Source organism: Salmo salar, chromosome ssa14 (assembly GCF_905237065.1).
Source record: "Salmo salar chromosome ssa14, Ssal_v3.1, whole genome shotgun sequence".
NCBI classification, from domain to species: domain Eukaryota; kingdom Metazoa; phylum Chordata; class Actinopteri; order Salmoniformes; family Salmonidae; genus Salmo; species Salmo salar.
Window position 1 is genome coordinate 56,233,196 of NC_059455.1, and position 13,329 is coordinate 56,246,524.

The 13,329-nt window shown below is 42.0% G+C and overlaps 1 protein-coding gene across 1 annotated transcript in view; it reads right to left on the bottom strand.

Annotated features, from left to right (window-relative positions):
* LOC106569766 (sodium/hydrogen exchanger 3) overlaps positions 1 to 11,933 on the bottom strand; it is a 65,565-nt gene extending 53,632 nt beyond the window's left edge. The window contains exons 1-3 of the mRNA XM_014141359.2: positions 11,567 to 11,933; positions 1,264 to 1,566; positions 810 to 970 (exon numbers count right to left, since the gene is read on the bottom strand). Coding sequence (XP_013996834.1) covers positions 810 to 970; positions 1,264 to 1,566; positions 11,567 to 11,789 — 687 coding nt within the window. The 5' untranslated portion in view covers positions 11,790 to 11,933. The remainder of the gene's footprint in view (positions 1 to 809; positions 971 to 1,263; positions 1,567 to 11,566) is intronic.
* Between the last annotated feature and the right edge of the window lie 1,396 nt (positions 11,934 to 13,329).

Here is a 13,329-nt window from a genome sequence, read left to right on the forward strand (position 1 = left end):
CAACATCTCAAGCAAATATTACCTAAATGTCCACGTTGAAATGACGTGGTGTGCCCAGTGGGATGACAGGCCCAACTATTGTGCCATGCGTCAGGTTCAAACTGTTACAGCTTGGTCTGCTCTCCATAATGATTTTATTAGCCTACATGTCAGTTTTCTTACATGAAGTATGATCAACTATGGCTAATGATCCTCAGCAACAACAACACGGACGTGAAAGCGTTTTCAGAAGAAGAAAATTTAATGATACGAACAGTAGGCTACCATCTGAAAGGAGGCTAATCAAAATGGCATATAGGCCCTGATCAAAAGTAGTGCACTATATAGGACAGGGGTATTCAAATACTATTTCAGAAGGTAAAACCTCGCAAATTTCCTAGGATGGGAAAGGTCCAGATGGATATTGTCATTATCGATTGTCATAATGGGCGTAGTAAAAAAAACATTTGTGCAGTTTTAAAGCTAATATCCTAAAATTAAATAGATTTTTCCATGTTTTCTTATGTGTGTTCATGTGATATCTGAGCAACCCGAACATTACAACAAAATCAATAGGCTGAAAAACCTAGCTAAAAATGCTTGCTGACATGGGCTAGTTGATTAACTGTAATAAATAGCTCACTAAGGTAAGCAATGACTGACAATAAAAAAGTAAAACTGCTGATGCCCTGCCAAATAACGACATTGCAGCTTGAGGCTCACGGTCCGTATTGACACCGCCTATTGAGTATGGCTGATATAGGGAAGTGTGCAATTTGGGACGCAGCCTAATAATGATGAATGAGGATGATCAAGTTTGTGAGACTGACCACTGTGACGCCGTCGTTGAGAAGGGACTCCCCAAATACCAGGATGTACAGGACCTCGTTGACATGGACCTCCTCAAACACGGCAATCACAGCCACGGGGTCCACAGCAGCAATCAGACTCCCAAACAACAACAACTGCAGGAGACCAGTGTCGATATTACCTACAGAGGCCCAGGGTAAAATGTGTTATGATCTCAGATCTTTGATCTACCTTACACATTAACTCTGAGGACCTCACAAATGCCAGTTTCAGTCATTGGAAAACTATAGAAGAACCTGTCCTTTATGTTGATCTGTTCTATGGTGGTCAGTTCAGGCTTTGGTTGGGCCTGTCCCAAATGGCACCCTATTCCCTATATAGTGCACTGCTATTGACCAGGGTCATCTGGTCAAAAATAGTGCACTAGCATAGGAATTCGGGTGCTATTTGGGACGTATAAGTTGCCTGCCTTACCCATGGCCCCGCCCAACCAGCACCCCCAAAGGGCGAGTCCCAAAGTGGCAGCGTTCCAGCAGGTGCCAATAACAGCGTAAACCAGGATGGCGCCCAAGTTGCCGAAGAACAGCTTGTTGGGCATGGAGTAGCCCGCGTCCAGGACGATCTGTGGCAGCAGGTAGAAGAAGAAGGTGAAGGGCTGCAGCCTGAAGGTCTGCACCTTGTCTGCCCCATAGATGATGCCGCCCAGGACCCAACCGATGCAAATGAGGAGGCCGCTCTCCGGGATCACTCTGGTCAGGCAGGGGTTCAGCTGGAATACTGTTGGTGAACAGAGCAAGACAAAGAGACAAATTCAGAGATATGCAGAGTGAATGAAAGACAAAAGGTTAATATTTTGGTAGATTCAGGTGGAGCAAAGTTAAACAGACCTGAGCCCGGTTTCCCCATAGCGATTGTACTTAGGCTTACGAATGTTTTAATGAAGCATCTTTCCTACAATGGCCGAAGCTGTAACATGCATTTCCCAAAACTTCATGCAGAGAAAACGTTCGATAAGTGCGTCGTGGATTGAAAGAAAGGCAGCACTGCTCAGCATTCTACTTTTCACTGATCAGCATTCTACTTTTCATATCTTACCTAACATTATAATTAATCCACAATACTGACAAGGGATCAGATCATAGAGACATACTATCACCTATGGCTACAAATATTGTGGCGGCTTATTATAATGTGTCACGGCTGTCTGAAGAATGGGATCAAGGCGTGTTTCGTTCCACGTTTTATTTAAACTGTGAAACTATGCAAGACATACAAATAAACTCATAAACAAAACAAACCGTGACGAAGAGGTGCAACATACACTTACTCAAAATAATCTCCCACAAACCCAGGTGGAAAAAACAACCATTTAAATATGATCCCCAATTAGAGACAACGATGACCAGCTGCCTCTAATTGGAGATCATCCCAAAATAAACAACATAGAAATACAACAACTAGAACCCCCACATAGAAATACATAAACTAGACCAAACCCCCAACATAGAAAAAAGAAACTAGAACCAACATAGACATAAATAAACTAGACAAAACCCTCTGTCACGCCCTGACCTACTCTACCATAGAAAAATAAAAGCTTTCTATAATCAGGATGTGACAGTATCCCCCCCCCCCCCCCCCAAAGGTGCGGACTCCGAACGCACAACCCCAAACAACAAAAACACAGGGAGGGTTAGGGAGGGTTAGGGTGGGTGTCTAATGTCGGTGGTGGCTCTGGTGCAGGACGAAGAACCTTCACATTATGCGGATCCTCCTGTATCGGAGGCGGTTCTGGTGCGGGACGAAGAACCCTCACATCCAGCTTATCCGCCAGCATAGGAGGCGGCTCCGGTTCGGGGCGTAGCCACCGCTCTGCTAGATGATCCCTCTGCTTTCGTGTCACCGGACCGTGGATCATCGCCGGAGGCTCTGGACTGCAGACCGCTGCCGGAGACTCCGGACTGGGGGACGTCGCCGGAGACTCTGGACTGGGGGACGTCTCAGGACGCTCCAGACTGTAGGCCGTCTCAGGAGGCTCCGGACTGTGGGCTGTCTCAGGAGGTCCCGGACTGGGAACTGTCGCCGGAAGCTCTGGACTGGGAACTGTCGCCGGAAGCTCTACTGGGAATGCGCACTGGAGGCCTGATGCGTGGGGCTGGCACAGGTGGCGCCAGACTGGTAACTCGCACCTCAGGGCGAGTGCGTGGAGCAGGAACAGGACACACCGGACTGGGCAGGCGCACTGGAGGCCTGATGCGTGGGGCTGGCACAGGTGGCGCCAGACTGGTAACACGCACTTCAGGGCGAGTACGAGGAGCAGGCAAAGGGCGTACTGGGCTGTGGAGGCGCACTGGAGGTCTGGAGCATAGGGCTGGCACAATCTGTCCTGGCTGGATGCTCACTTTAGCCCGGCAAGTGCGGGGCGCTTGCACAGGACGCACTGGGCTGTGAATGCGCACTGGAGACATGGTGCCTGACAGGTCACACGCTCCCTCAAGCGAGTGCGTGGAGGAGACACAGGACGTACCAGACTGGGGAGGCGCACTGAAGGCCAGATGCGTGAAACTGGTGCATATGACACCGGACTGGTGTCACGCTCCTCAGCACGCCCGCTCTGCAGCGCTCTCAATGCCAACACCTCTCTCCGGAATCTTGCGTCGAGATCCTCACTTGTCTCCCTGACTGGCTCTGGTTCACCCCTCAGCTCTCCACGGTAAGCACGAGGAGTTGGCTCAGGTCCCAAACCTGACTCCACCAAACTCCCCGTGTGCCCCCCCATAACATTTTTAGGAGCTGCCTCTCGGGCTTCCGTCATTGCCGTGCTAGTTCCTCGTATTGTCGCCGTTCCTCTCTCGCTGTCTCCGCCTGCTTGCCTTGATGGTATAACACCTCATAATATCTCAGTTCTGCTCTCTCTGCTTCAATCTCCTCCTTTGGACAGCGATACTCCCCGGGCCTTGTCCAGAGTCCTGCCCCATCCAGGATTTCCTCCCAGGTTCAGTCCTCCTGACCGCTGCTTGGTCCGTTGGTGGTGGGAGATTCTGTCACAGCTGTCTGAAGAATTGGACCAAGGTGCAGCGTGTGTTTCGTTCCACATTTTATTTAAACTGTAAAACTATGCAAGACAAACAAATAAACTCATAAACAAAACAAACCGTGATGAAGAGGTGCAACATACACTTACTCAAAATAATCTCCCACAAACCCAGGTGGGAAAAACAACCACTTAAATATGATCCCCAATTAGAGACCAGCTGCCTCTAATTGGAGATCATCCCAAAAAAACAACACAGAAATGTACATTTACATTTTAGTCATTTAGCAGACGCTCTTATCCAGAGCAACTTACAGTAGTGAATGCATATATTTCATAAAAAAAAATTCTGTACTAGAAATACAACAACTAGAACCGCACATAGAAATACATAAACTAGACCAAACCCCCAACATAGAAAAAAGAAACTAGAACCAACATAGACATAATTAAACTAGGCAAAACCCTCTGTCACGCCCTGACCTACTCTACCATAGAAAAATAAAAGCTTTCTATGGTCAGGACGTGACATAATGCTTACCCTATAGTAATGCACAAAATTAAGATTTGGCACATTATTGTGCACATGTTAAACATACTGAAATATATTGAAGCAAAAATGACAGACAGTAACATACAAATAGTTAAATTAAACTCAACTGAAAACATGAAATGGATTGTAATGTCATTGAAATAATAGATCTACAGTATGTAGCCTACACTGTATTTATATTTGTAATACAGTCATCTCGATTTTCATTTAATCATATTTTTATTTTTCGTTTGTTAGTAACAATGCAAAGAAATTGGTAACTTTGTATGTGTAGTCACATTTGTTCTGAAGTTATCTGTGGTCACAGAAAGACAGATAAATATCTTGATTTTATGTTTAGCGGAAATCTTCTGAGTATAAAGTGACGTGGAAGGGCGCAAAAGCGGAAGGGCGCAAAACCAGGCGCTGGGCCCAGATTCACAAAACACTTCTTACGCAAAAACCTAAGAAGCTTCTTTAAAAAAAAAAAGAAGTTCATAAGAAAGTTTAGGTGCAATTCCTCAAACATTTCTTAAGAATTTATGATTGTCATAAAACTTCTCAATGTTTTCTTACGAACTTCTTAACTATCTTAAGATGATTGTTGCTATGCAACCGAGTTAGCCTACTAACTAGCATATTTCTTATTGATAATACTGGTCAATTTCTTTTTTGGGGGGGGGATTTCAAACAATCAATACTGATTTTTTTTCAATTAAACATGTTCAATTTCTTTCATTAGTTTATTTTCTCACGTCCATGAGAATAAGCTAAGGGTTTAGCTATCTTAACAACATTAAGATATACAATAACTTTATTTTCAAGAATCACATTTTTTCTTAACTACTTCCTTAAGAAGAAACATGACAAGAAACTTAAGAACATTTTCAAGAACTTTATAAATGCTGACAGATAATTGGTTCCTTCAACATGGTGGGATCTTTGTTCTTTCACTTATTCACACACATTGTTAAAAGACCGCGACAGATAAAAATGCACATAAATAGCCTAATGCATGGCTGGCTACTACTGCCTGCATTTATTCCAGACGCAGATTTAGATGAAGGTAGGCTAATTTGTTTGCCCCATATATTGTTTCACATTTGAGAGGAGCAAAACTTTTGTATTATAAAAATAAACAATCTACCCCTTTAAAAATGTGGAATAAAAATGAACCATATACATTTGGCATTTTATTTTCTAATGATATGTCGCTCGGTGAACATGTCTGTGCGTATGCAAATAAATAATAGCAAGCAAGCATGGGCTTCGATTGCGACATAACACAGACATTGTCAGCAATGGAATAATTATAATGACAGACAAAGTAGGCCTACTAAACAATACCAAGTAGACAGACAAAAACAACCATATGGCCTCAGCAAAGTCGACAAGAAATAAGTAGATTGCACAACAATGACTAGATACGGATTCTGATTAATACACAATGTTTGGAAAAGGGGAGACTTGTGCCCTGAGATGAGTGAATTTCTCTCTGGGGAAATGAGCGCAGAGGGAGAGTGACTTGTTCTAAACCAATCGTTGCAGCAGGCTACAACAATACCCTGCCCATTTCTTTACAGACAGAAGAACTAGCCAATAATTGTTTAGAGCACACAGCTCTTCACACTATTTGAGTGAAAGAGAGACGCGTGCTGGCTGCTGAAAATAATGTTTCCCATCACGGATAATTACAAAAAATACGAGTACTCGGCACAACTCTAGTTTTGACTTAAATCGGCTTGAAAATCTATGGCAAGACTTGAAAATGGCTGTCTAGCAATGATCAACAACCATATTGACTGAGTTTGAAGATTTCTTTTAAGAATAATGTGCAAATATTGTACAATACAGGTTTGCAAAGCTCTTAGAGACTTACCCAGAAAGACTCACAGCTTTAATTGCGGCCAAAGGTGATTCCAACATGTATTGACTCAGAGAGTTGAATACTTATCAGGATACAGTATATTAGTGTATTTTTTATATATACTGTATATATTTATTTTTACAAATGTTAGACTTTTCTTCCACTTTTTGTTGTATTTTGTGTAGATCATTGGGGAAAAAATACAATTAAATCCATTTTAATCCCACTTTGTAATAACAAAATGTGTAAAAATTCAAGGGGTGTGAATACTTTGTGAAGGCACTGTAACTATCTATGCACAGTGTATGCACTGTATTACGCAAACACACAAAAAGTGTAATCAATGTCACATCTCAATTGTGTCTGTTGTGTACACTCACATTGCTATTGACCACCATGTCACCACAACAAACAAGACCAAAACATAACACAACACGGTAGATGCTCCATTACCTTTAACAATTAACGTTCAAAAGATGACACTCCATAACTCATATCTGTACATATGCATATACATTAGCACAAATTACATTATCGCTTGCCAGACTCAATCAAAGTTCTCAGCTTTTCTGTTGAAACACATAAATAAGTCCTGCATCAATTAAACGGTCACCTGATGTCCAAATCTGCAAAGAACAATTTTACACTAACACACAGTTAATTTGCTGTGTCATGACAGTGTAAAGTCATTGTCTTAAGCTGACACCAGCTTGGTTTATAACATCTGTTATGTATTGATTATGACAGTTTAATGTTGGTTCTTATGACTCAGGGTAAAGTAAAGCGTACGCAAACAAACTCTCAGAGCGTGAATAGAAGGTGGCAATCTATGGAACGATGAAGAGTAGCCTGGGGAAGGGGATGTACATCAGTGGAGGCTCCTCAGAGGAGGAAGGAGAGGACTGTCCTCCTCAATGAAATTTCATAAAAATAAAAATAGTGAAACAAAAGTTATCCTTTATAGATAAAACTATACTAAATATATGAATATTTCACCAAATAATTGATTTAAACACACTGTTTTTCAATTAAGGTCTATAGTAACTTCAACAGCACTCTCTGGGGTAGCATCATGGTGTAGCCGGTTGACAGCTGGCTTCCATTTTCCTCTGGCTACATTAACTTCAATACAAAACCTAGGAGGCTCGTAGGCCTCACCCCCTTCCATAGACCTACATGGTAATTATGACCACTTCCGGAGGACGACTTCCAACCAATCAAAGCTTTTGCAGTATGAACTGACATGTTGTCCATCCAATCATAAGATTAGGATCAGAGAATAAACCTAGTGTGTTGTATTGGGGTTGTGCCGCAGAGCATTATGGGGGGTTCTATGTGTTGAGAGGCTTGGTGAGTTGTTGACATTATTGGTTAGAGATTGAGAGTGAAAACTGATAGTTGAGCATTATTTTTTATATTATTCAATTCAAATTAGTTTCTTCAAATTACAGGAGACAGAGGAGGTATATAATAAAAATTTTTTTTTTTTTTTTTACTTTATTGTGTCCAGATAGTGAATTGTTAATCCATTTGCCTTGCTAACTTCAGTAGCAAGTAGCCGTAGCTAGCTACCAGTGCGAGCATGCAGTTTTTGCCGCCAGGTTGGCAGAATGGCAAATGCTACCGAAAATGCTGTGGACTTTTTGTTGAAGAACCCCTTTCATTCTCAGGTGTACATGGAAACCGAGGGTCGACCTCTGCCTGAGATCAGTTTGATGAAGAAGGATGAAAAGGTGAGGGCGTTCAATACCAATTGGTATCAAAAGTATGGCTGGCTAAGAGGAGCCTTCCATCAAGCTGCCTGTATTGCTGGCCTTGCCTGCTTTTTAGAAAGCCTTGGGTGAAAGGGGGTACAGTGACCTGAAGAACATCGATCATTCAGGTAAACAGCATAACAAAAGAAGAGAGCATATAAATGCCCACATCAGATTCAAGATTCTCGGAAAATCAATTGAGAATGATTTTATAGCTTCCATCACATCATCCATTAAAAGTGAGATTAAAGAGAGGTTGACGCAGCCCTTTTTTGTGCCGCTCAAGTGGGCTTTCCACTTTCATTTTGTATTTATTTAGCAAAAGTGATAACACAATCACTCCGGACAGACACAAGAAAACACTCATTACATAAATGTTGCAGCAGCCTAGGCTACACCTAAACATTAGAGCAACCTTTCTTAAAGTGTGGGTCGCGGACCTGTTAATTGTGGGTCACGACGTGTCAGAGTAAATGTGTAATTATTTCATTAATTACTGGAATTGATTTAGCCAAGTGCATCTGCGCAAACTGTTCAGTGCGAGAGGGAGCAGTGTGCTTCTTGAAGATTACTTTGCGACACACACGATGCAGCGCTGTTGTTCAAGCCACAAACTTGTTATTCCTACTCGCCATCACTCACTGCTGTCATGAAATGGACTCATGCTAGCCACAAGTTCTGACTGAGTTTAATTGTCATGAAACGCATATACAGCGATGAGTTTCTCTCTCTTTCATTACAAACGTATAACGAGGAGCGCCCACAATGTGTTTTGTGCGGGGAAGTGCTTAGTAATGAGTCTCTCAACGAACAAATTAATAAAATGACACGTCCTGACCAAACATCCACAGCATGATGTTAAACCCAGGGAGTTCTTTCAGAACATGGCAGGATGCTTCAGGAAACAGTGCTTCGACAGTGGAAAAGTAAGTCAGCTAGCAAGACATTGTTGTCATTTTATAACAGGTGATGATCAGCAGAAACAAGGGAGTAACGTTACTAACTAACTCTCATAGTAGTAACATTACATGTGTTTCTCTTTCAAACAATCCCTTGGCCTTGTACATAGCTAACATTCGTCAAAGCCAGCTAGCTACTGATAGTGCAACCCTAGTAACAGTACAGATGAAGATGGTCCCGTGTGGCTCAGTTGGCTCAGTTGGTAGAGCATGGTGTTTGCAACGCCAGGGTTGTGGGTTCGATTCCCACGGGGCACCAGTATGGGGAAAAAATGTATTAAATGTATGAAATGTATGCATTCACTACTGTAAGTCCCTCTGGATAAGAGCATCTGCTAAATGACTAAAATGTAAATGTAAGATGACAAATTATCAGGCCTACTGTACATCTTACTGTAGAAATTATTGTTGAAAACTAGTCTAGGTTGGAACTAGTATAGGTTGGAACTGCTGCTGTTAAAATGCAATAAAACATAGTTTTCTTAACTGGAATAAACTGATTGAAACAAGATGCTTTTTGAGGCAAACATACTCGCACAGTTCTGGGTTGCTCATCTACAGCAGGAAGCGGTCTCCTGTCTGACTGAGAAAGCAGTAGATGTTCTGGTCCAGTTTGGCACCACATACCTATGCGAGTCGGGGTTCTCAACTCTGACATACTTAAAAAACAAGTACAGAAACAGTTTCAAGGCTGAGCATGACCTGTGTTGCACTGTCAAAAATGGAACCCAGAATAGACATGCTCTCACTGTGTGTGTGTTTTATGGTCTACATCTGTGTGATGTGACCAATCAGTTAATTCCAGTTCAGAATAAAAAATATGTATTGTATTTCAACAGCAGCAGTTCCAACCTAGACTTTCTTTCAAAAATAATTTCTACAGTAAGATGTACAGTAGGCCTGATCATTTCTCATCTGTACTGTTAGTTAGGGTTGCACTATCAAAAAGCCTGTGTGTTTTCTGTTATACATCTGTGTGATGTGATCAATCGGTTTATTCCAGTTCAGAATGAAAATTATGTATTGTATTTTAACAGCAACAGTTACAACCTAGCTACAGATATGTAAGAGTGTTTTTAATGGGGGAAAATAAACATGAATAGTTATTTATATGACTATTTAATTGTTATTTGTTTTTGTCTATATTGCATTTGTTTTAGGCATAAGGGGAATGAAATGTACCGATATTTATGTATAGTTGCATATTTTCCTAAGCTTGGGTCCCAGGAAAACACAGAATTTCTCATTTGGGTCCCAGGCTGAAAATGTTTAAGATCCCCTGCATTAGAGATCTGACATACTGTATGGGATGAAAACGAGACGATTTTTCAGTCTGATCAACTGTAGGCTACTTATAATAGCAGCTACATACAGCCTATGCACCCTGTCCATCTGCTCAGGGTAAACAAATTGGTAACGTTATGTATTTATAGTCCATTTGTGTGAGGAGAAAATGTGAATGTCATCAAATTTGGTTTATATTCCAACTTGGCTAGGCTGCCTATACGTTTTCAATCCTAAATAATTAACTGGAATTAATCAATCAACATAATAGTGATGACGGGTCTACAGTTGCATAGGCCTGCATGATGCAAACATGCATGAAGCAAGCTCAGCCCTGTGAGTTTTATTCGCTATCAGTTGTTATCTCTGCGTCTGGGTAGAGGAAATCCCCCTCTTAATCTAGTCTAAATATAATTAATATAAACAAGTTTAAGGTTATTGCAGTTTGGCAGGATTTTCATCCCCCCAGGGCCAGGAGTTTTTTTCAGGAGTTTTCTTTAAACCATGTCACCTGATTAGGAAAAACGGGTCCCTTCATAGGCTCGTACCTCTGGTGCAACTAGTCTGCTTGCAGTTGTCAGTTATTGTCAGGTATGTGGATGATCAGGGCTTTATTCAGGAATGTTTCTTTGGCTACTTTGATGTGTCAAGTGGGCGAGATGTGCAGTCTGTGTCTGACTTTGTGAATTCTGATATGTCTGAGTTTAACTTCATGGAGAAACTCGTTGCCCAAAACTACGATGGCGCAGCAATAATGGAATGTATCTGCTATTTGTGTTTACAGCTAAGTCCCCTCCTGTTCCCTGATTAAGAGGTGATGACCACTCCTCTCCACTACCATTGTCAACTCTCTCCTAACATGAACTGATGTCACTTCTCATGTGCCTGCTCATCTACTGGCACATTGAATGTTTCCTCTCCAAGAACTGTGAGTACCCCTATCAATTTTCTCTCATTACTGTATGTAGAGTCAATCACAAACACAATCACATTATTACACATCAATGATTTTACTTGCTTGGACTAACTCCTTCTCAGATCTTTTGTGTAACTGTGTAGTGTATTGTGTTATTGTTTTTTGTCTTCCCTGTCAAATCCTTCCCTCCCCCCACAGAAGAGTGGGGCTCTTTTCCAACACCATCCATCCATGATGAGCCTGTCCTGCACTGAAGCCTCTGAACACCTCAACCCCTGTCCTGCACTGACGTCAAGCCTCTGAACACCCCAACTCATGCCTCATACCCTCATTTGTCGTCTCCTTGTGTTCTGAGCATATACCGTGAGTCTCCCATCCTCCTTAATTTTTCAAGTTACCAGCTTCCACTGATGTACATGTATGGAACTCACCGAGTTTGCAGAGCCAGCTGACCAGGATCCAGAGTGCCACCAGATATGGGAAGTGAATTTCCTCCCACTTCCAGATAACGATGGGCAGGGTGGTGATAGTATGTTCTGTTCCATTTCCTGTGGCCTGAGATTCTGTTTTCCCTGCCTGAGATGCCAGGCTGGGCCTACTAATGGCAAGCAGTATCATCACCAGGACGAAAGTGGAGCGCCACAGAGCTGGCATCTTGCAGCTGGATGCTTTTCAAATCTTGAGCTTTGATCAATCTTGGTGTCTGCCTCTCTCCCTCTCTGTCCTCTGTCACTGACTATCTGGATTGTCACTGCTGGCCCTTAGTATGTTTGCTCCTCTCTGTCCTTGCTCAGGTTAGACTACACCTTTTCACTACAGGTGAAAGCCCCTCCCACTCTTTAGCCAGACAGGCTAGTTGGGCCACTTCTTCAATACCAGGGTGCAGTTCTGCCCAACCTTACCACCCTGTTATTATTCATTGGCTCAGGACACCAGAGGCGTCATCCCCATAGGGGTCAGACGGGTACGTGCCCCCTCAGATTTGTCCTGTTTAAAAAAAAATATATATATATATATAATAAGAAAAACATATTACATTTTTTTGTTAGTTTTGTTGTTGTTTCTCTGTAACACTACTATCCACCTAGCACTTTTATGAAGTTTGATTTACTATTTGTATTTATTTGTATTTATTAGGGATTCCCATTAGCTGCTGCTAAGGCAGGAGCTACTCTTCCTGGAGTCCAAACACATTATGGCACTTACATCACACATAAAACAAAAGATAAAACAGTACATCATATAACATTACACCACTACATATCTACAATACAAAATGTATAATACCACCATACAACAATATTTCAATGTACGGGTGTGTAGAGTGCGTGTGCTAGCATGTGTGTGTATATGTCTGTGTCTGTACCTGTGTGTGTGTGTCTTCACAGTCCCCGCTGTTCCATAAGGTGTATTTTTATCTGTTTTTAAAATCTGATTCTACTGCTTGCATCAGTTACCTGATGTGGAATAGAGTTCCATGTAGTCATGGCTCTATGTAGTACTGTGCCTCTCAGAGTCTGTTCTGGACTTAGGGAATGTGAAGAGACCTCTGGTGGCATGTCTTGTAGGGTATGCATGGGGTGTCTGCGCTGTGTGCTAGTAGTTTAAACAGACACCTCGGTGCATTCAGCATGTCAATACTTCTTACAAAAACAAGTAGTGATGAAGTCAATCTCTCCTCCACTTTGAGCCATGAGAGATTGACATGCATATTATTCATGTTAGCTCTCCATGTACATTTAAGGGCAAGCCGTCCTGCCCTGTTCTGAGCCAATTGTAATTTTCCTAAGTCCCTCTTTGTGGCACCTGACCACACGACTGAACAGCAGTCCAAGTGTGACAAAACTAGGGCCTGTAGGACATGCCTTGTTGATAGTGATGTTAAGAAGGCAGAGCAGAGCTTTATTATGGACAGACTTCTCCCAATCTTAGCTACTGTTGTATCAACATGTTTTGACCATGACAGGTTACAATCCAGGGTTACTCCAAGCAGTTTAGTCACCTCAATTTGCTCAATTTCCACATTATTCATTAAAATATTTAGTTGAGGTTTAGGGTTTAGTGAATGATTTGTCCCAAATATAATTATTTTAGTTTTTGAAATATGTAGGACTAACTTATTCCTTGCCACCCACTCTGAAAATAATTTCAGTCGCTGTAGTAGCTGACATGTATAGTGTTGAGTCATCCGCAT